This window comes from Procambarus clarkii, chromosome 69, assembly GCF_040958095.1.
Source record: "Procambarus clarkii isolate CNS0578487 chromosome 69, FALCON_Pclarkii_2.0, whole genome shotgun sequence".
Classification (NCBI taxonomy): Eukaryota; Metazoa; Arthropoda; class Malacostraca; order Decapoda; family Cambaridae; genus Procambarus; species Procambarus clarkii.
Genome location: NC_091218.1, coordinates 20,058,501 through 20,082,857, shown reverse-complemented (window position 1 = coordinate 20,082,857; position 24,357 = coordinate 20,058,501). Strand labels below are relative to the sequence as shown.

Sequence of the window (24,357 nt, the reverse complement as noted above, 5' to 3'; positions counted from 1 at the left end):
CGGGTCAACTACGCTGTTAGACGGAGCCGGTTGATGGGATATCCTTTGGAGGTGTTTATCAATTCCTTCTTCGAACACGGTGAGAGGTCGGCTAGTTTGTTTTCCTCATTCTTGTGGGTGTATAGTATGTTGGTTATGGAAATGTGTCCCTTCTACGTCCCGGTGTGGCTTGGCGTGCTGCGGCCGGCCGTAATGCAAGTCCGGCCGTAATGCAAGTCCGGCCGTAATGCAAGTCCGGCCCCATTCCAGCTTGCAACTGCTGCAGTCCGCTGCACTGTTCCCTCTGGATGTATAATTCTGTGAGCACAGTTACATCTGGATTCTGACTGTGAGTTTGTTGATGGTAAAATTGACGTGTTTGTGATCTAATCATCATTTGTATACATGATTATATATCTCGCTACTTATCTGTTTTCTGTTACATGAGACTGCCATGATGTCTGGTGGGGTGTGTGGCACCGGGGGACTGGTGGTTGTGGTGGTAAGGTTGGTGGCCAGAGCAGCGGTGTTGGCATGGACGGTGAAAGAGCGAATGTACAGACAAGGGCAGACAGTTTGGGTCTGGGAAACGAATTAGGCCTTTGGGGATTTGTGGGGTGGTGGGTCAAATAATAGGGCAAGCTTGTGATTCATGGGAACAAGGGAGAGTGAGGGGTGGCCCTGGAAACACAAACCGTAATTGTCTCTATTTTCTGCTTGTTACAACTTGTAATAAAGTTGTTACATCTTGGCTTAACGTGTTTATGACGTATTAGAACGTTGTTACAACTTGCTATATTGGTTGTTATAACTGGTTAGGAGGTGTTAAAACTTGTTCGAACGTTGTACCAATGTCGTAGTTTCGGTGTGTGTTTGGCGGGGGGTGAGTGTAGATGGGTGTAGACACGTGTGAATGAAGATGCATGTAGAGGTAGATCTTAAGTGTGTATAGAGGCGTGACTAACAGTGTCTCCCACCCCCGCAGCGCTGCTGTACGTGCGACCCATCCTTCGCGACGTGATGGAGGTCCGGAGCGAGGCCACGGGACTCTTCCTCTGCATGAACAAGCGCGGCAAAGTCTACGCCAGTGTAAGTGTTCCAGTGTCTCTCTCTACCTCTACCTCACCTTCCTCACTTAAGGACACTACCTCACGCTAGGATCTGAGCACTGCCGCTCACTTGCATTTTCCTCGCTGCAAGCCAGCTTTAGCTTCGTGGTGTTGTCGCTACAAACACACTTCTCATTTCGTGTCTGCTGGCGAACAGGCCACCTCGCGGCTCTCACGCGGCTCTTAATTTGACAGGAAAATTTTGCACTCAATTTTCCTGAATACACTTTCACGTATTTCTGTTGAGTGTAAATGTTGGAGTGTGTGGTGTGTGGTGACCGTAGTTAGTGTTGTATGTGGCCAGGGTGTTAGTGTTGTATGTGGCCAGGGTGTTAGTGTTGTATGTGGCCAGGGTGTTAGTGTTGTATGTGGCCAGGGTGTTAGTGTTGTATGTGGCCAGGGTGTTAGTGTTGTATGTGGCCAGGGTGTTAGTGTTGTATGTGGCCAGGGTGTTAGTGTTGTATGTGGCCAGGGTGTTAGTGTTGTATGTGGCCAGGGTGTTAGTGTTGTATGTGGCCAGGGTGTTAGTGTTGTATGTGGCCAGGGTGTTAGTGTTGTATGTGGCCAGGGTGTTAGTGTTGTATGTGGCCAGGGTGTTAGTGTTGTATGTGGCCAGGGTGTTAGTGTTGTATGTGGCCAGGGTGTTAGTGTTGTATGTGGCCAGGGTGTTAGTGTTGTATGTGGCCAGGGTGTTAGTGTTGTATGTGGCCAGGGTGTTAGTGTTGTATGTGGCCAGGGTGTTAGTGTTGTATGTGGCCAGGGTGTTAGTGTTGTATGTGGCCAGGGTGTTAGTGTTGTATGTGGCCAGGGTGTTAGTGTTGTATGTGGCCAGGGTGTTAGTGTTGTATGTGGCCAGGGTGTTAGTGTTGTATGTGGCCAGGGTGTTAGTGTTGTATGTGGCCAGGGTGTTAGTGTTGTATGTGGCCAGGGTGTTAGTGTTGTATGTGGCCAGGGTGTTAGTGTTGTATGTGGCCAGGGTGTTAGTGTTGTATGTGGCCAGGGTGTTAGTGTTGTATGTGGCCAGGGTGTTAGTGTTGTATGTGGCCAGGGTGTTAGTGTTGTATGTGGCCAGGGTGTTAGTGTTGTATGTGGCCAGGGTGTTAGTGTTGTATGTGGCCAGGGTGTTAGTGTTGTATGTGGCCAGGGTGTTAGTGTTGTATGTGGCCAGGGTGTTAGTGTTGTATGTGGCCAGGGTGTTAGTGTTGTATGTGGCCAGGGTGTTAGTGTTGTATGTGGCCAGGGTGTTAGTGTTGTATGTGGCCAGGGTGTTAGTGTTGTATGTGGCCAGGGTGTTAGTGTTGTATGTGGCCAGGGTGTTAGTGTTGTATGTGGCCAGGGTGTTAGTGTTGTATGTGGCCAGGGTGTTAGTGTTGTATGTGGCCAGGGTGTTAGTGTTGTATGTGGCCAGGGTGTTAGTGTTGTATGTGGCCAGGGTGTTAGTGTTGTATGTGGCCAGGGTGTTAGTGTTGTATGTGGCCAGGGTGTTAGTGTTGTATGTGGCCAGGGTGTTAGTGTTGTATGTGGCCAGGGTGTTAGTGTTGTATGTGGCCAGGGTGTTAGTGTTGTATGTGGCCAGGGTGTTAGTGTTGTATGTGGCCAGGGTGTTAGTGTTGTATGTGGCCAGGGTGTTAGTGTTGTATGTGGCCAGGGTGTTAGTGTTGTATGTGGCCAGGGTGTTAGTGTTGTATGTGGCCAGGGTGTTAGTGTTGTATGTGGCCAGGGTGTTAGTGTTGTATGTGGCCAGGGTGTTAGTGTTGTATGTGGCCAGGGTGTTAGTGTTGTATGTGGCCAGGGTGTTAGTGTTGTATGTGGCCAGGGTGTTAGTGTTGTATGTGGCCAGGGTGTTAGTGTTGTATGTGGCCAGGGTGTTAGTGTTGTATGTGGCCAGGGTGTTAGTGTTGTATGTGGCCAGGGTGTTAGTGTGCAGTATTCTACAAGAATATGTCTGTCTCTATCGTAGAGAGAGAGAGACACCGAGAGAGAGACCGAGACCCGACACCCGACACTGGCGGCGTGTCGGGTGTCGGGTGTGTGTCGGGGAAGGGGGTCCCTGCGGGCGGGGTAGTAATCCTAGATCGAGAGTTTGTCAATTTGTGTGAGAATTAAGAAATTAATTAAGAGACAAGGGAGCCGGTCGGCCGAGCGGACAGCACACTGGACTTGTGATCCTGTGGTCCCGGGTTGGATCCCAGGCGCCGGCGAGAAACAATGGGCAGAGTTTCTTTCACCCTATGCCCCTGTTACCTAGCAGTAAAATAGGTACCTGGGTGTTAGTCAGCTGTCACGGGCTGCTTCCTGGGGGTGGAGGCCTGGTCAAGGACCGGGCCGCGGGGACACTAAAAGCCCCGAAATCATCTCAAGATAACCTCAAGATAACCCCCCCCCTCCCCCCACCTGTCTCCATCTTGTTCCAGCTGCCCTAATTGTTCCACTCCAGCCGGGTTGTCCCAGAGGTAAGAACTGTACAAATATCAGACCTTGTGCCGAGGCCACAATGCATGCCAGATACACAACCAAGAAGTGTATGAGAAGATCGTCGAGGACGCCGACGGTAGTGAGCTGGGCTCTGCTGCCCTCTGCAGACTCGCCAGTCTACATATGAACACCCATTTGTGAGGTGAGCCACCATTGTTGGGCAGTAAGGCAGCACATTGACACCAGACCACCTCCAGCACTGCTTCTGTACACGCCCTGGCCCGGCCCTGGCCCGGCCCTGGCCCGGCCCTGGCCCGGCCCTGGCCGCTCTGGCCCGGCCCTGGCCGCCCTGGTCGCCCTGGCCCGGCCCTGGCCGCTCTGGCCCGGCCCTGGCCGCCCTGGCCGCCCTGGTCGCCCTGGCCCGGCCCTGGCCGCTCTGGCCCGGCCCTGGCCGCCCTGGCCCGGCCCTGGCCGCTCTGGCCCGGCCCTGGCCGCCCTGGCCGCCCTGGTCGCCCTGGCCCGGCCCTGGCCGCTCTGGCCCGGCCCTGGCCGCCCTGGCCGCCCTGGTCGCCCTGGCCCGGCCCTGGCCGGTCACCCTCATCACCCATGCCGGGCAGGTTCCATTGCCTCTTTATGAGACCTACTCCGTCCTGTAATTTATACCTTATTAACCTGCCTTACCATCACTGATTATACCTCCTTCCTGTCCCTTGCCCTCCCCCCCCCCACCGTCCCGCGCCCCGCTCCCCCCAGTGCCCCCCCCAGTGTCCCTCCTCCCGTGTCCTACCCCCGTGTCCTACCCCCGAGTGTCCCGCTCCCCCAGTGTCCTGCTCCCTCCAGTGTCCCGCTCCCCCAGTGTCCCTCCTCCCGTGTCCTACCCCCGAGTGTCCCGCTCCCCCAGTGTCCTGCTCCCCCCAGTGTCCCGCTCCCCCCAGTGTCCCCCCCTCAGTGTCCCGCTCCCCCTGTGCCCCCCCCCCAGTGTCCAGTAGGGTGCAGCAAGTACAGGTGTAGTGCTGGACACCTGGAGTGCCCTAGAGGGTGTAGGTGGGTGTGTACACTATGTGTACCTGCAGAATCAAGCTGTTAGCTCTTGGACCCCGACTGTCTAAGTAGCGGCTGTCTAAGGTACCAACCCCCGACCTGTTTTCCTCCTTGTATCTATATAAATTATTCTCTCGACCCTCACACACTCGAGGTCCAGCCCGTAACAGCTTTGTCTCCAAGGTTGCCATTTGCTGCAAGGTGAACAGAGGCATCAGATGAAAAAGACTTTGCCCATTTGTTTCTGCCTCGGCCGGAAATGAAACCCGGGCCCCAAAGGACTATGAGTGTGTGTGTGTGTGTGTGTGTGTGTGTGTGTGTGTGTGTGTGTGTGTGTGTGTGTGTGTGTGTGTGTGTGTGTGTGTGTGTGTGTGTGTGTGTGTGTGTGGGGCGTCTCACTTGAGCTTCCTGGCACTGTTAAACCATAGCTTCTATATACCTCCTCCTTTGTTACTCTTGGTATAGATCTCTTCGGCCTCCTTGCATTTTTACTGTGTGTATTTACTATTTGTATTTGCAGAATCGAGCTATTAGCTCTTGGGTCCCGCCTTTCTAACCCATTTATTTTTCCTCTTATGTCTACTACATTTATTTCTCTAACACACGGACACATCCCTTGGAAGCAGCCCGTAGCAGCTATCTAACTGCCAGGTACCTATTTACTGCTAGGTGAACAGGGCATCAAGGTGAAAGAAACTGCCCATTTGTTTCTGCCTCTGCCAGGAATCGAACCCGGGCCCTTAGGACTACGACCCCAGAACGCTGTCCACTCATCCGCAAGACCCTAAATGCTTCAAACTTCCAAGAATTGTAGAATTGGCCAGATAATGGTGTGGTGGGCATGACTGGGCACGTCTTCATCTGGGTATGATGGCGCGGGGTGTAAATCATGTAGGCAGAGTCTGGGCTTGTGTGTTAATGTTAGTAAGACTGCGGGAGCGTTCCGTGTGTGGCAGGCCCAGGCCCGGCCCAGGCCCGGCCCAGGCCCGGCCCCCCTGCCTCTCCACGCTATAATGGAGCCTTACATTGTTTATGTCTTGGCTGTATGAGAGGAGAGTATTGTACCCGTCAAGCTGCAGGTGATGGCTGACGTTGGTGGCGCGACCCCTCGCTCCGGGAGCCCTCAGCCCCGCCCCGACACTCTCACCCACCTGTAGTAACTCACCACACCTGCACCTCCCACCTGTAGTAACTCACCACACCTGCACCTCCCACCTGTAGTAACTCACCACACCTGCACCTCCCACCTGTAGTAACTCACCACACCTGCACCTCCCACTTGCACCTCTCCCACGGGTCAACTAAGACACCTGCACCACCCACCTGCACACGCACTGCTCCTGTGCCAGGTATGTACACAACGGGCTCACCAAAGCCCATGCTACTTGCCCCGCTCCTGTGCCAGATAAGCTACGGGCTCACCATAGCCCGTGCTACTTAGAACTTGTTCCGAGTAGCTGAATCTATAACAACCACCACCCACCTGCAATTAATAGTAGCGGCCTGACACATGGCGACGAAGTTACAGCCCCGCTCCTGTGTCAGGTAAGTCCACTACGGGCTCACCATAGCCCGTGCTACTTGGACCGTTTTGTTCCCGGTAGCTGAATCTTAAACAACAACACGTGCTGAGTGGATCACGAGTCGTCGAGCATTCACACAACCAGTTACGAAACCTGTACATCTTCTCGCTTTCTTCATCTTACAGTTGGCGATCTTGGAGACCCGACAGCGGAAGGTCACTACTATTATAAACAACCACGGAGCTCCTCGGGGCTCGTAGATGGTGTATTAAACAACTGAACCGCTGCAGGGCTTAGAAACGATACGATATACTACTGGAGGTAATATGGGTAGAGGGGCGGGTGAACGTCCTCTTACGAAGAACGTCGCTTTTCGACGATATTCATCCCCAAACCCCCCAAAAGACCCCCCACCAGCCCGGCAACTACCGCCCAATCTCCCTCCTAGACACAATAAGCAAGTGTTTTGAAAAAACCATGTCCAACCGTCTCAACTATTATATGCAGTACAACAATCTCTTCACAGAAAAACAGTTTGGCTTTCGAGCGCAACGGTCAACCCAGCACGCAATAAACATCTACGATGCTCTCAGGTCAATTCGCCAGCAAAAACAGGGAGCCGTGATTGCGAGGAGAGACGTGCACAAGGCCTTCGACAGCCTATGGCACGATGGTCTGCTGTATAAATTAGCAGACTTACCAGCCCTAAACTGGACCCTCCTCAGGCTGATCAGAAATTTCCTAAAGAACAGACAAGTTACTCCCAGCTTCAAGGCGAAAGCTGCAGCAGCCTTCACCCTAACAGCTGGAGTCCCCCAAGGGACTCCAGCTGTTAGGTCTGAGCCCCGTCCTCTTCAACATCTTTGTAAATGACCTTCACCAACCAGAGTACAAGGACACCATTATCGTCCAGTTTGTGGACGACGTAACACACGTAATAACATGTAACCCAAGCAGCCAAACACGCGACTGTAACCCGTAAGGTGAACGTAGAACTAGCCACGACTGCTAACTGGGGAAGAAAATGGAGGATCACCACTAATCCAGACAAGATCCAAATAAGCACTGTCGGATGTATGACATTCTCAATCGAAGATGTGGTGGGGATAAGGACCATGGGTGAACCCATTGCTATCTCAGACTCCAACACAGTGCTCGGATACAACTTTAACAGGCTACTCAACGCCACCCAGTACGTCTCCGAGCTTTCCCGCTTCAGACAAGCCCCATCCCACATGAAGCTCCACCTGTACAGAATGACCACAAGGCCTAGCCTGGAGTACCCTAACGTCCCCCTCAACCTTCCCAACAACCTGAAGATCCAACGGGACCAAAATAAAGCACTTCGCTTCGCGGCCTGTCGCTGGCGGACAGGGTAAGAACACACCAAATCCATGAGACACTGAACATGATGCTGATGAACACCAGGCTCAGCTACCTGGCCAGAAGGCCGCTGTACCGCATGAAGCACCTGTGTGTCCCAGACCCCGAAGACCCCCACGAAGCAGTAAACACCACCAGTGACTACGAGGTCCATGAACCACCACACACCACCACAAGAATCACTCTCCAAGAGTAAGTGATCACACACATGCATGACCAGGCCTTCCCAACACCTCAGATACTATGGGGCCTGCCATACGCCACCCAGATGGTGCACCAGACCACCCAGATGGTGCACCAGACCACCCAGATGGTGCACCAGGCCACCCAGATGGTGCACCAGACCACCCAGATGGTGCACCAGACCACCCAGATGGTGCACCAGACCACCCAGATGGTGCACCAGGCCACCCAGATGGTGCACCAGGCCACCCAGATGGTGCACCACGCCACCCAGATGGTGCACCACGCCACCCAGATGGTGCACCACGCCACCCAGATGGTGCACCAGGCCACCCAGATGGTGCACCACGCCACCCAGATGGTGCACCAGACCACCCAGATGGTGCACCACGCCACCCAGATGGTGCACCACGCCACCCAGATGGTGCACCACGCCACCCAGATGGTGCACCACGCCACCCAGATGGTGCACCACGCCACCCAGATGGTGCACCACGCCACCCAGATGGTGCACCAGGCCACCCAGATGGTGCACCACGCCACCCAGATGGTGCACCAGGCCACCCAGATGGTGCACCACGCCACCCAGATGGTGCACCACGCCACCCAGATGGTGCACCACGCCACCCAGATGGTGCACCAGGCCACCCAGATGGTGCACCAGACCACCCAGATGGTGCACCAGACCACCCAGATGGTTCACCAGGCCACCCAGATGGTGCACCAGACCACCCAGATGGTGCACCAGGCCACCCAGATGGTGCACCAGACCACCCAGATGGTGCACCAGACCACCCAGATGGTGCACCACGCCACCCAGATGGTGCACCAGACCACCCAGATGGTTCACCAGACCACCCAGATGGTTCACCAGGCCACCCAGATGGTGCACCAGACCACCCAGATGGTGCACCAGACCACCCAGATGGTGCACCAGGCCACCCAGATGGTGCACCAGGCCACCCAGATGGTGCACCAGACCACCCAGATGGTGCACCAGGCCACCCAGATGGTGCACCAGGCCACCCAGATGGTTCACCAGGCCACCCAGATGGTGCACCAGGCCACCCAGATGGTGCACCACGCCACCCAGATGGTGCACCAGGCCACCCAGATGGTGCACCAGGCCACCCAGATGGTGCACCAGGCCACCCAGATGGTGCACCACGCCACCCAGATGGTGCACCAGGCCACCCAGATGGTGCACCACGCCACCCAGATGGTGCACCAGCATACACTACAGCTCAACCCTTCACCAATCTGGATATGTATAAAGCATACTCATCGTTGGAGGCAAGACTGGCATGATGTATAATACAACGAGTATACCTTCAGCTAATACAATATTACGTGACGGGTAATGTAGTAATACTGATATGAAATGAAGCAATTGTATCACTTCTTTTAGTAGACAAATGTTGTATAAAATAATACCATATTTATTTACATATATTAAGACATTAATAATAATAATACATGACTTATGGTAACATAATGCAGCACTCTAAGTTCAGGTACGTTTGTTGAGGCGGTAAGATACGTCTCGGAGGAATAGAGTAGCTAAGGCTATTTCTATCCTCAATTATGATTTAAGGTGAGAACTGTGGCGTAGGGGTGGTGTGTGTGTGTGTGTGTGTGTGTCTGTGTGTGTGTGGGTGGGTGGGTGGGTGGGTGGGTGGGTGGGTGTGTGTGGGTGTGTGTGGGTGTGTGTGGGTGTGTGTGGGTGTGTGTGGGTGTGTGGGTGTGTGGTGTGTGTGTGTGGGTGTGTGTGTGTGTGTGTGTGTGTGTGTGTGTGTGTATTCGTTTGCCTTGTTCGGGTAGAATGTAGACACAGTAGCGCTTCTGTATATATTTATTGACTGAGATAGCAAGGTATATAACTGCCTAGCCGAGGTCCTTCTACTCTGAGTCTATGAGGATAACTGAGGCTGCTGGGAGCATGCTTGATGCTCCTCTGTCTGGCATGACGTCAGAGGCCTACTTGCCTGTGATTGGTTACATTTCAACTGACAGAATTTGAGTATAACACCGCTCGGACACGCTACCAAGTCGACGTCCCTTGTCGACAAGCTCTGGCTAGCTATATAGTTACAATGATACTGAAAGGACCTCGGTGGCATACAATAATGGCTTACATGTGAAATTTGCATAATAAAACATTGAAAGAAGATCAGGTGTGCGTAATACAAACAACTCGGCATATATGCACCAAAAAAAAAAAATTCATCATAATAGGTGAAATCATGGTAACAATTCTTTGATTAAACCAGAGTATTAAGAACATGTGTATGTCTACTGATCAGATATGAACAATACAACTCAAGGTATTGCCTAAACAAAATTAACATGTGTCAATGGCAAGTGCTTGAAAACCATACAAAATTAAACAATTATTACATTAATAGAACAAAGTTCTGACCTAACAACCACAATTGAATTTCAAGATAGATAATTTTTTTTTTTTTCTCTTTTTTTTTTTTTTTTTTCGAAATATACAATATATTTACAAGACCAATGTACAATATATATAATGTGCAATATATTTACAAGCATATACAAGACCTGGATCAAGAAGACTAACATCTGCGTGATAGCAGTCAGGATTCACTGGCCACAATGTGGTTGCTAGAACAATAATAACTCCTATGACAAGCACTGTAAAAATACAAATGGTAGTAGACTTAACAATGGCATCTAATTTATAACAAAATAAAGTTGAGAAAAACTATACATTATATATAATGGTAATAATAAGACACATGTGGTAGAAATACTGCAAATGAGTTTTTTTTTTCAAAACAAACAGAATAACTGCAGAGTGCAATCAATTATAAATTCTGCGGATATCTACACCTAGCTCATCCAGAGCACTATACAACTCTGGCTCTGACTGAAGGTCCGGAACAGGTGAAACTTCATGCGACAAACTATCATCTTGAGAGATATCCTCGTTAACATCTAGCCAATGGACATGTGGTGAGTGCACGGTTGAAACGAGAGGTCTAGATCTAAGATTATAATTGCTAGTATGGGGTTGCTGAACATCAAGTGGTCTGTCAACCACAGAAGGTGGTGTCCGAGTAGGAGTATCTGTCTGGGTAAGTTCATTGTCATCTTCCTCATCAGTCTCGTCAACAGTCATTTTAGCTAACTTCATGTGGTCTAAATGTTCATTTATATACTCTCCTGTTAACAAGTTCTTAAGTCTGTATTTGTTACCTTTAATAAGCTCGATTACCTTATATGGACCCAAAAATTTCTTAGTTAACTTGTACATAGGACCAGACCTGTGTTGGTTAAGTATCATTACTACAGATCCAATAGTTATTTTATTGGGTTTAGCTCGTGCATTCCTTGCTAGAGTGAACTCGGCTGTTGCTTTGGACAGTTGTTCTCGTATTTTCTTGAATACTAGTTGCATTTGTCTACGCTTCACTTGAACAAAATCATCTACGTTATATAAGGGAGTAGGAGGTACGTTAATCAATTCATTAGGGAGGATCTTATCTGTACCATAAAGAATAGCGTGAGGTGTGTCACCAGTAGAAACATTAATTGAAGAATTTATAGCACACTGAATTAAGGGTATAAAATCATCCCAATTGTTGTTATCAAAATTCAACGTGACTCTCAAGGCATCTAACACTTTCCTGTTAGTACGTTCAGCTAGTCCATTACTTGCCGGATGATAAGGCATGATGCTACATTTTTTGATGTTATATAAATCACACAAGCTAGTTAGAATACTATTACTGAATTCTGGACCATTATCTGAAAGGATTACTTTAGGCATACTATATCTACAAATTATTTGGTCATGGAATGCGCTGGCTATGGTTTCAGCTGTTTTGTTCGGGATAGGAACTAGTTCGCAAAACCGTGAAAAATTATCGACCATTACAAGCAAATGTTTGTTCCCTTTCTCTGTTTCCGCAAAATTTGTCAATAAATCCATCGATATTCGTTCCCAAGGAGCTTTAGTTGCTGGGTACACCTGAATTGGATTAGGTCCTGAAACATGTCCCTTGTGCTGTAAACAAGTTAAACATCTGTCAACATAATGAGCAATCTCCTTAGCCATTTTTGGCCAAAAATATTTCAATCGACCTTGTTGGAGTGTACGATCCTTTCCTGGATGTGCACTTGCAGGAGCATCATGGATAATTTTTAACACAGTTGGTACCAAGACAGCTGGAACAACTAACTGACAACATTTCCTCGGGGCTGTCCCTAGCTTTACTACTCTACACAGTAAATTGTCCAACATAACTAGTTCTTTCAATGGTACTGGCGGTTTATGAATCGGGCGAGTGTCTTGCTTAGTCAAAAATTTAATGACAGGTGCCCATATGGGGTCTTGTCTTTGTTCCGTTTCTACTACTGTAGCATCTAATGCTGGGTAATTTAACTGAATCGCAGCTACGTGTCGAGAAAACGCATCGGCTACAACATTTTGCTTTCCTGGAATATATCCAAATGTGGGATTGAATTCTTGAATTGTGAGCAAATATCTAGCAAACTTCCCAACTGGATTCTTATTTTTGAACAAGGGAATTAATGGTTGGTGATCTGTAAGAACATGAACTGGGTAATTATAAATTGTATCCTTGAAATGTTTAAGTGCCCAAACAACTGCCAAGGCTTCTCGTTCTGTTGCACTATAATTTTTCTCTTCTTTGGATAATGTGCGGCTAGCATAAGCTATTGCGTGATCTCTGTGACCTTCTGTTTGAAGTAATGCAGCACCTAGACCTATGTCACTAGCATCTGTAACCAACGTAAAAGGTTTAGAAAAATCTGGGTACCTAAGGACAGGTGACGAAATCAAGGCTGCTTTGAGTTTTTTGAATGACTGATCCTGGGCCTCTCCCCAAACAAAGGGTTCATCTTTTCTTTGCAACTTGTAAAGCGGAGCGGCTATAATAGAGAATCCAGCAATAAATGAACGATAAAATCCTACAAGACCTGTGAACTGTCTTACGGCCTCTGCGGTACGAGGTGTTGGAAAATCATGGGCAGCAATAATTTTTGATTCATTCAATGTAATACCTGAAGGTGTAACTGTATGACCTAGGAAATTAATCTTTTGCTTTAAAAATGAACATTTTGCAAGCTTTATTTTTAAATTAGCTTCAGCGAGCTTTGCAAGTACTTTTTCAAGGTTCTGGAAATGAGTCTGAACATCTTGCGACATGATTATGAGATCATCAAGGTAAACTAGAAGCGTACTTCCTATCAATCTACGAAATAGATTTGTCATGAGCCGTGAAAAGGTTATTGGACTACTACGCAAACCAAATGGCATTCTTTTGAAATGAAAATGACCACTGGGAGTACTAAAGGCTGTCAATTGTTTACTTTCCTCATCAAGGGGGATTTGCCAGAATCCCTGCAACAAATCTAACGTTGAGAATACTTTGTTTCGACCAATGCTTTGCAACAAATCATTTAGAACTGGAAGTGGGAAACGATCAGGTATTGTTACTCTGTTAAGCTTGCGATAATCGATTACAGGTCTCCAAGTCCCATCTCGCTTTGGTACAAGAATCAATGGAGCGTTCCATGGCGAATTACTCGATTCAATTACATCACTCTGTAACATTTCTTCTACAAGTCTATCTGCTTCTGCTCTCTGAGAATGGGGAAGTCGGTAAGCTGGTACATAAATAGGCGTAGTTCCTTGTTCAAGGGGAATTTTATGTGTAATGAGAGGAGTGAGACCTAATTTTTCTCCTGGTAGAGCAACAACAGCTCTATTCCTGTTCAAAATTTCCAAAAGCTGAGCCACAGAGTCAGGAAAATCAGTAGGACTGAGGTGTTGCGCTTGCACCTCTGGCTGAGATCCCTGTTCTCCTGGTGTGAGTGTACAAACAGTATGATCCATGGAGACATCATCCACAACTCGCACCGGTAACGAGTAATGGGCAAAATCTACAACATGGGTACCAGACTGGAGATGGATATCGGCATTACTTGTGTTCGCGATAAAAAGTGAGACAGTACCATCCTGCACTGTGTGCCAGGAGGGTTCAACAAATGTACCATTCACTTTACATGTTTCACTTTCCGCAATCACATCCGACAACTCAGGCACTCCCTGAACCTTAACTCTTATTCTGGTGAGAGAATGAGGGTGTAGCACAGTGTCAGTAGCCGTGGAACCACTGACTTCAGAGATGGAAGCTGCCAGGCGAGCGAGACAACGAGAATCCGTTAGGGCGTCCCCTTCCAGAAAGTCCCGATACTCATTCTCCTTAACAACTGTACAACTACTATGCTTCAATCGAGTGCCTGTTTTCTCGGGTATGCTACCACGACAATGATCTGACAAACCTACGCTTGCAAGGCGGGTGTCAACAAAATGAACATAATCTGATTGAAGATTGAACTCGTGGCCCTGTCGATACATGCTACACAAGGGTATGACGTGGTCTTTGATACTTATGTTCCAACGATGGGGAAACAATGCAATATTTTCATCAATCATGGTGTACAGACCTAAGAGAATGTCTCCAGGAAAATGAATAATGTCAACAACTAAACATGTTATAGACAATGTGACATCATTGAACTTGAGTGGGAGGTCAATTTCACCCTGAACTTTTACTTTATTTCCTGAAATACCACTTAGAAAAGGTATGTGTGACTGTTTTAAAATAGTAGGGTGCTTACTTTCAATGTCTCTAAGAGCTGAGGGCTTGACAATATTAATTTTTGCACCTGAGTCAAGAAAAACTTTTAAAACTCTACCATGTACAATGGCTGATACAAGGGGACCATCACTTGAGACTGGACAAGTTACTACTTTTGACTTATGTTGTCTGGGATATCTGCGTCTTGTTTGTGTCAAATTTACTGTGGATCCGTCAACATCTACAACTGGTCTAGAGTCAGTGTCCTCCTCTGTCAAGTGTCCAAATCTATTTTGGGTAGCTACTGAATACACAGGGAGGGCACTAGGATTGGCTAGCTTGAATTGGTTAGCGGATGGCCTTGGGGGTTTCCCGACGACATGGAGTGAACATTCTGAGCTCCAGCATTCTGTGACTGAGCATTATAATTTGAAGTTGCATTATAGCTGGGCTGGGAGTTGTAATTACGAGAGTTCTGATAATGTCTTGGACGCTGTGAGCCTCGCCAAGACTGACCATGGGAGTTACGAGGTGGAGATGTCCTTTGCCTAGCTCTACAATCCGCAGTGTGGTGACCAACTTGTTTATGGTACGTGCAATATGGAAGCCTAGAATGATTAGATTGATGAGGGGGCCGAGAGAATTGTCTAGGAGGTGATGATCTAGGGGCGGACCAACAGTCCCTTGCAAGGTGGTTACTCTTACCACAATGCCAACATGAGGGAGTGGATGGTTGTGGACTATGGCGTTTCGGCATTTTATGAGGCGGCGAATTTGACTGGGGGCTACGAGCATGGGTACGCTTCTGCGACCAAGAGTTTTGAGAATTTGTGGGAGGATGCTGAGAGCTTGTGACTACATTTACAGCATCAGAGGGTGGCAACAGTTGAGCACTTCGGGGAGCTAGTTTATCTGCGGCATTGTTAATAGCCTCAAATACTTCACCAATTTCATGTTTAACACCAAAATTTTGTTGCTCAACGATTGGTTTTGTATGCTCGGGGGCAAAATGCATTAAAGTACCAAATGCTATCATTTTGGCCATAGCCTCAGGGGACAGATTATTGTCTTTATCTAACCAAGTCGAATTATTCATAGCAGAAACTAAGGCATACAGATACTGATCGAGACGGCTAGTAAACGCATTAAACGATTCACCAGGCTGCATGGTGGCATTGGCAATTTTCTTGACTAACCTATATGGGTCTAGGTCTCCTTTATTAACAAAGTGACGGCGAAAGAAATCCTTAAATTCAGGCCAAGACTGGAGGCTAACAATGGCTTTCTCATCAACAACAAAACGTGCATCACCTTTGGTTGTGTCCACAGCTGACCGTGCAATTGCTAAGTATTCGGCATCAGTAGGCTTAGAAAAACGTGCAACAGTTTTCGCTTCAACCTTACTAAACCATGACTCTAATAAGCGGGATTCCCCAGCAAAAAGAGGAATAGCCATTTCCTGAGCTGATCTCTGGCCATTGGGACGAGCAACTGTTCCCATTGATTCTGAAGGGGTTTCAACAGTGGTAGGCATTGTCACAGCCGTGGAAGTAATATTTGAACGCAGATTATAATTAAGTGCACCTGGCATCAGAAATAGTATACACAAAAATAAACACAAAAAATATCAACTTGGCTAAAGTAAAAATGGCAGAAATAAAATTATTAAATTGGGCTAGGCAAGAAAATAATTAAGAACAAGCAATTGTAAACTAAATTTAGCAATCTTTCATTAAAAAAAAATGACTGGAATTAGATGTATGTAAATTAATTAAACCAGACTAAGCACAGCAATTGAGAATATAAAAACTGGAAGTGCAATTGCAAAATTTCATTAAAAAGATTCAACACAAGTGGCAATGCAAGAAATATGGATGTAGCACATAAACTGGACACAGGAATGTATATAACTGCTAGAAACAATTATTTCTTACTTCTCTCGCCTTTGAATTCAGTAATGACACTAGTAACAATTAATGAATAATGGAATCATATGCAGGGAATATTGAAATGTCTCAGAGAAACTGTGGGCCTCTGGAGTACTAAACCGGCTCCAATATTTAACAAGTCACTGAAAGATTAATTCATAAGATATTTTGGATATATTTACGTTAAACCTCATTAAATCATAGCACACGATATCTTAGCTCATATTTACTTAACTCAGGGCTGCAGGATTTGCAATATAACAGTGGCCAAAACGAAAAACGGTGACCAGACGTGTGAAGAGGACCATGTGAGGGCTTGTTTACAAACTGGTGCGATGGCAGCGCTCCTGGCGGCGGTGGCGCGAAACTCAGGGACCCCACACTGTTGATGCTGGAAGTGCGAAGATAAATTCTGACGACGACGATATTACGACGATGTCGGTGGAGAAACACGATTGGGAGGCAGGAGTTCACACAAAATGATGTAGCAGGGGCTGGTGGCGAGGTGTGAGCTTAGAGGGAGGCAAGGCGTGTGAGCCTGGGGAGGCGACACTAGTCAACCAATTGCAGTCCACCAAATATTCTCAAGGAACAATACAGCACATACGATGATCAGGTGATGCTTGCGACGATGGCTGACGACGATTGCAGTAGCTTGCACCCTCACGAAGCTTGATACTGTCAGCTTGGGTGGCGGTGGTGGTGGTGGTGGGTGTAATAGGTGGTTCCCACGTGGTGGCGCGAGGTTCAAAAATGGCTGGCGCGGGAAGCTTCCTTCCTCCTCACTGATGAGATGAGTGAACGTTCTCACAGGAAAATATTGACCCTTACTTCTAAAACGTTAGCCTGGAGTAGTGGTTGATGGCAGGACCCCGGTCTGGCACAATATTTGATGCGTGGGTGGCAGGATGGCGGCTTATGGCGGTGGCGGTGGCGGCGGTTTTGGCTGGAACACGAGGCGATGCTGGGTACTGGAACTTTTGCTTCCAGAAAAAAATTTCTGGATCCCACTGCTGCTACCAGTATTCGTTTGCCTTGTTCGGGTAGAAGGTAGACTCAGTAGTCGCTTCTGTATATATTTATTGACTGAGATAGCAAGGTAAATATCTGCCTAGCCGAGGTCCTTCTACTCTGAGTCTGTGAGGATAACTGAGGCTGCTGGGAGCATGCTTGATGCTCCTCTGTCTGGCATGACGTCAGAGGCCTACTTGCCTGTGATTGGTTACATTTCAACTGACAGAATTTGAGTATAACATGTGTGTGTGTGTGTGTGTGTGTGTGTGTGGGTGTGTGTGTGTGTGTGTGTGTGTGTGTGTGTGTGTGTGTGTGTGTGTGTGTGTGTGTGTGTGTGTGTGTGGGTGGTGTGTGTGTGTGTGTGGTGTGTGTGTGGGTGGTGTGTGTGTGTGTGTGTGTGGGTGGTGTGTGTGTGTGTGTGTGTGTGTGTGTGTGTGTGTGTGTGTGTGTGTGTGTGTGGGTGTGTGTGTGTGTGTGTGTGTGTGTGTGTGTGTGGGTGGTGTGTGTGTGGTGTGTGTGTGTGTGTGTGTGTGTGTGTGTGTGTGTGTGTGTGTGTGTGTGTGTGTGGTGTGTGTGTGTGTGTGTGGGTGTGTGTGTGTGTGTGTGTGTGTGTGTGTGGGTGTGTGTGTGTGTGTGTGTGTGTGTGTGTGTGTGGGTGGTGTGTGTGTGTGTGTGGTGTGTGTGTGTGTGTGTGTGTGTGTGTGTGTGTGTGTGTGTGTGTGTGTGTGGGTGTGTGTGGGTGGTGTGTGTGTGTGTGTGTGTGTGGGTGTGTGGGTGTGTGTGGGTGGTGTGTGTGTGTGTGTGTGTGTGTGTGTGTGTGTGTGTGTGTGTGTGTGTGTGTGTGTGGGTGGTGTGTGTGTGTGTGTGTGTGTGTGTGTGGGTGGTGTGTGTGTGTGTGTGTGTGTGGGTATGTGGGTGGTGTGTGTGTGTGTGGGTGGGTGGGTGGGTGGGTGGGTGTGTGTGTGTGTGTGTGTGTGTGTGTGTGTGTGTGTGTGGGTGGTGTGGGTGTGGGTGTGGGTGTGTGTGTGGGTGTGTGTGTGTGTGTGTGTGTGTGTGTGGTGTGTGTGTGTGTGTGTGTGTGTGTGTGTGTGTGTGTGTGTGTGTGTGTGTGTGTGTGGGTGGTGTGTGTGTGGGTGGTGTGTGTGTGGGTGTGTGTGGGTGTGTGTGTGTGTGTGGGTGGTGTGTGTGTGTGTGTACTCACCTAGTTGTACTCACCTAGTTGTGTTTGCGGGGGTTGAGCTCTGGCTCTTTGGTCCCGCCTCTCAACCGTCAATCAACAGGTGTACAGATTCCTGAGCCTATCGGGCTCTGTCATATCTACACTTGAAACTGTGTATGGAGTGAGCCTCCACCACATCACCCCTTAATGCATTCCATTTGTCAACCACTCTGACACTAAAAAAGTTCTTTCTAATATCTCTGTGGCTCATTTGGGCACTCAGTTTCCACCTGTGTCCCCTTGTGCGTGTGCTCCTTGTGTTAAATAGACTGTCTTTATCTACCCTATCAATCCCCTTCAGAATCTTGAATGTGGTGATCATGTCCCCCCTAACTCTTCTGTCTTCCAGCGAAGTGAGGTTTAATTCCCGTAGTCTCTCCTCGTAGCTCATACCTCTCAGCTCGGGTACTAGTCTGGTGGCAAACCTTTGAACCTTTTCCAGTTTTGTCTTATCCTTGACTAGATATGGACTCCATGCTGGGGCTGCATACTCCAGGATTGGCCTGACATATGTGGTATACAAAGTTCTGAATGATTCTTTACACAAGTTTCTGAATGCCGTTCGTATGTTGGCCAGCCTGGCATATGCCGCTGATGTTATCCGCTTGATATGTGCTGCAGGAGACAGGTCTGGCGTGATATCAACCCCCAAGTCTTTTTCCTTCTCTGACTCCTGAAGAATTTCCTCTCCCAGATGATACCTTGTATCTGGCCTCCTGCTCCCGACACCTATCTTCATTACATTACATTTGGTTGGGTTAAACTCTAACAACCATTTGTTCGACCATTCCTTCAGCTTGTCTAGGTCTTCTTGAAGCCTCAAACAGTCCTCTTCTGTTTTAATCCTTCTCGTAATTTTAGCATCGTCCGCAAACATTGAGAGAAATGAATCGATACCCTCCGGGAGATCATTTACATATATCAGAAACAAGATAGGACCGAGTACAGAGCCCTGTGGGACTCCACTGGTGACTTCACGCCAATCGGAGGTCTCACCCCTCACCGTAACTCTCTGCTTCCTATTGCTTAGATACTCCCTTATCCACTGGAGCACCTTACCAGCTACACCTGCCTGTCTCTCCAGCTTATGTACCAGCCTTTTATGCGGTACTGTGTCAAAGGCTTTCCGACAATCCAAGAAAATGCAGTCCGCCCAGCCCTCTCTTTCTTGCTTAATCTGTGTCACCTGATCGTAGAATTCTATCAAGCCTGTAAGGCAAGATTTACCCTCCCTGAATCCATGTTGGCGATTTGTCACGAAGTCCCTTCTCTCCAGATGTGTTACCAGGTTTTTTCTCACGATCTTCTCCATCACCTTGCATGGTATACAAGTCAAGGACACTGGCCTGTAGTTCAGTGCCTCTTGTCTGTCGCCCTTTTAGTATATTGGGACCACATTCGCCGTCTTCCATATTTCTGGTAGGTCTCCCGTCTCTAGTGATTTACTATACACTATGGAGAGTGGCAAGCAAAGTGCCTCTGCACACTCTTTCAGTACCCATGGTGAGATCCCATCTGGACCAACCGCCTTTCTAACATCCAGATCCAGCAGGTGTCTCTTGACCTCCTCTCTCGTAATTTCGAACTGTGTGTGTGTGTGTGTGTGTGTGTGTGTGTGTGTGTGTGTGTGTGTGTGTGTGTGTGTGGGTGGTGTGTGTGTGTGTGTGTGTGTGGTGTGTGTGTGTGTGTGTGGGTGTGTGGGTGTGTGTGTGTGTGGGGTGTGTGTGGGGTGTGTGTGTGTGTGTGGGTGTGGGTGTGTGTGTGTGTGTGTGTGTGTGTGTGTGTGTGTGTGTGTGTGTGTGTGTGTGTGGGGGGGGGGTGTGTGTGTGTGTGTGTGTGGGTGGTGTGTGTGTGTGTGTGTGGGTGTGTGTGTGTGTGGGGGGGTGTGTGTGTGTGTGTGTGTGTGTGTGTGTGTGTGTGTGTGGGTGTGTGTGTGTGTGGGTGGTGTGTGTGTGTGTGTGTGTGGGTGGTGTGTGTGTGTGTGTGTGGGGGGGGGGTGTGTGGTGTGTGTGTGTGTGTGTGTGTGTGTGTGTGTGTGTGGGTGGGTGGGTGTGTGTGTGTGTGTGTGTGTGTGTGTGGTGTGTGTGTGTGTGTGTGTGGGGGGGGTGTGTGTGTGGTGTGTGTGTGGGTGTGTGTGTGTGTGTGTGTGTGTGTATTCACCTAGTTGTGTTTGCGGGGGTTGAGCTTTGCTCTTTCGGCCCGCCTCTCAACTGTCAATCAACTGTTTACTAACTACTTTTTTTCACACCTCACACACACACACACACCCACCCACCCCAGGAAGCAGCCCGTGACATGTGACTAACTCCCAGGTACCTATTTACTGCTAGGTAACAGTGTGTGTGTGTGTGTGTGTGTGTGTGTGTGTGTGTGTGTGTGTGTGTGTGTGTGTGTGTGTGTGTGTGTGTGTGTGTGTGTGTGTGTGTGTGTGGGGCCTCAGGGGGTTGACCTAGCCATAGTGGGCGCCACCTACCGATCCTACCGTAGAAATGTGGCGGCCAAAGAGAATTGGTCATTACCTGGTTGTTGTATGGTAATGATTGTGGCCATTACCGTGCCCCCCCCCCCCCACCACCAGGGCTCTGGTCACCCACCCAGGCGGTGACCTGACCCTCCACTACCTCTTGTCGACTGCTTCACACCACCATTTTGTCTTTACTTCAAAAGTTGACGTCTCTTGTGTTTATAGAATAGTTCCACAAGAGTACTTATTGCTTTCCTACTCCTTAATGGGGTGGTTGAGACGTCCTCCCGTGTCTCCAGCTCTCTTAAGGAATTAATTACTTGGGTTTATTTTGCTCCATATAAGTGAGGTTATCTGAAATGTTAGGTCGTGTCCTTAGCGTTGTTCTCAAGATACATGGTATGGTTATCTTGAGATGATTTCGGGGCTTTTAGTGTCCCCGCGGCCCGGTCCTCGACCAGGCCTCCACCCCCAGGAAGCAGCCCGTGACAGCTGACTAAAACCCAGGTGCCTATTTTACTGCTAGGTAACAGGGGCATAGGGTGAAAGAAACTCTGCCTATTGTTTCTCGCCGGTGCCCGGGATCGACCCCGGGACCACAGGATCACAAGTCCAGCGTGCTGTCCGCACGGCCGACTGGCTCCCTTTTGGTTCGACTGGAATTGTGTGTGGTTCCTACGGGTTCGACTACACCGTTCTTTTGATTTGTCATTAGGACAGGTCTCTGTCTCTTTGTCTGTCTGTGCCTCTCTCTCTTTGTCGGCTGTGTGGTTCGTTCGTTGGTGGGTGTGTTATGTGGTGGCGTAGGTGGTCCGCGGGGCGGCCCTCACTGGGAGGTGCGGCCCGCGCCTGGTGCCTCACTCCCCGGGAGCATCACTCCTGTTGACACAGTAAATGAACCCGTGTCAGGATAAACACCACTGGTGAAGGTGCCAGTGTTAGGACACCTCACCCCTCCCACTCTCACCTCTCCCACTCCTCCCACTCGCCTCTGTGTTTCTTACTGCAGAAATACACACTCTGGCTCCCTATGACGGAGTCCTGCTCGAGTAAACACCAGCATGACACTCTTTTTTTCTCTCTCTCCCTCCACTCTAATTATTCTTCACACGTTTAGGAGCCTTGGTGTGTGTGTGTGTGTGTGTGTGTGTGTGTGTGTGTGTGTGTGTGTGTGTGTGTGTGTGTGTGTGTGTGTGTGTGTGTGTGTGTGTGTTTATAACTTGTAGGGTAAATTGTCTCTCTGAGAATGTTGACTGGTAAGTGTGGGTAATTTGGTAACTGTTGACCCTGAACATATATAGACTATGTGTGGTAGTGTGTCTAGTTATTAGTTACAGGGACGGTTAGTTACATTAGGTACACTGGTGATTGAGCGATGCTTTCTTGCCGAGCCACTAACACCACAGTGTTTCAGACAGGTCCTTAAGGTAACCAATGACTGGTGTAATATGGACATTGTAATAGAATTTAAGTTCATTATAAAGTTGATAGAATAAATTATACTGATGAAGTTACATTTCTTTAGTGAGAGAGAGTGTGGGTAGCACAAGCTACCGAGTTAGCAGCACAGGCTGGGTTTACTGTCAAGTTGAAAGTTGGTGCTTTTTGGTCCTATTTTGAATAAAGTATATATGTGATAGTGTTACAAACTTGCAGGTATCTCATACCATTTGATCTGAAATCACCAAGAGGGCATCCCCCAATGCCCTCAGTAGAGTTATCTTGAGAGGATTTCGGGGCTTTTAGTGTCCCCGCGGCCAAGTCCTCAAAAAAGGCCTCCACCCCCAGGAAGCAGCCCGTGACAGCTGACTAACACCCAGGTACCTATTTTACTGCTAGGTAACAGGGGCATAGGGTGAAAGAAACTCTGCCCATTGTTTCTCGCCGGTGATCGGGATCGAACCCGGGACCACAGGATCACAAGTCCAGCGTGCTGTCCGCTCGGCCGACCGGCTCCCAATGGTCACTGTACCCATTCATTACCTGTAGTTAAGTCATAAATAACGATATCCCCGCATATTTCTGGCATTTACCAAGTGTTAATGGTGCAGCCGTTGTAATAAATGGACATTTACTTCTCACATTTACACAAATCATTGCTCCCGCTGTTAGTGCTGAAATTGAAATAAGTTTATTGAGGTAAAATCCACACAAAGGGATGAGGTAGCTCAAGCTATTCTCACCCCGTTCAGTACATCGTGTTAATACATACATAGACACACATCACAAACAATAAACATATTACCAAACATTCTGAGAGATAAACATCTACATTTCCCTCTGGTTGTGCTTTTCCCGGCCTTCGAGTGATCTATTAAACGTAGCTTCTTAAAGTCGTGTGGGTTGTGACAAGAGGGTTAGGATGTCCAGGATTATTTCCTCTTGGTGAGTGATATGTGCAGCTGTGCTTCAGCCTACAGTTTAGACCTATTGTCTTATGACCCTCTATCCTGCGTGACAGTGAATACCACCATTATCCTCACTTTAATAAGACTATCAAAATCCTCAGATTAGGCAAAATTGTAATTAATTTTGTCAATAAAGATGTTAATTTAATTAATAATAATAATGAGCTTTACTGCCTCGCTGAGGACACAAAGTCCCTCACTTGCGGCAAGTGACATTAGTCCTCCAGAGATTTGCACTTAGCCTTTTAATCTTCATATGTAAGTTGCAACTTAAGTGATCCTTATTGGAGGTCACAAGTGAAGTATTAAGTGCTCCAGCTCATTACTCACAAATGTGTTCTTGTGAAAGTATAATGGAATATTGTCCTTATAAGACTAATGTACCACGAACTGTTAATGGGCAGTGACTAGTGTGTGAGGTTAGTGTACTTAACGTGGTGTTTGGTGGGTGTTAACTAGTGTTTGGTAGTGTGGCTGTAGTGCGCCAGGTCATGCTTCACTTGTTGACTTTCTCATTTAGCACTTGAGAACACTGATGTTGTTAAGTGTGTGTAGACTAACAGCAATACTGTAGGTGTTAGTGTTAGCGAAGGTGGTGATGAATGGCATCTATCGCTGTGGCTGAGCCAGCAAATTTACATATCTTGGTGTTCAATCCTGTGTTGAAATGATATGATGGCACCAGGTGCCACCTGCTCCATCAGCACCAGGTGCCACCAGCTCCACCAGCACCAGGTGCCACCTGCTCCATCAGCACCAGGTGCCACCAGCTCCACCAGCACCAGGTGCCACCAGCTCCACCAGCACCAGGTGCCACCAGCTCCACCAGCACCAGGTGCCACCAGCTCCACCAGCACCAGGTGCCACCAGCTCCACCAGCACCAGGTGCCACCAGCTCCACCAGCACCAGGTGCCACCAGCTCCACCAGCACCAGGTGCCAGGACACAGCCCTGAGAGGCTCCAGCCCTGAGAGGCTCCAGCACCAGGTGCCACTGGGACTAAACACCATTTATGCCAACATTGCTACACTCCAACAACTTAGCCTAGCCCTCCCCACT

At 48.5% G+C, this 24,357-nt stretch overlaps 1 protein-coding gene across 1 annotated transcript in view; it reads left to right on the top strand.

Moving 5' to 3' along the window:
• Positions 1-24,357, top strand: part of LOC123772100 (uncharacterized) — a 226,668-nt gene that overhangs the window by 178,936 nt on the left and 23,375 nt on the right. Inside the window, exon 2 of the mRNA XM_045765049.2 lies at positions 965-1,068. Coding sequence (XP_045621005.1) covers positions 965-1,068 — 104 coding nt within the window. The remainder of the gene's footprint in view (positions 1-964; positions 1,069-24,357) is intronic.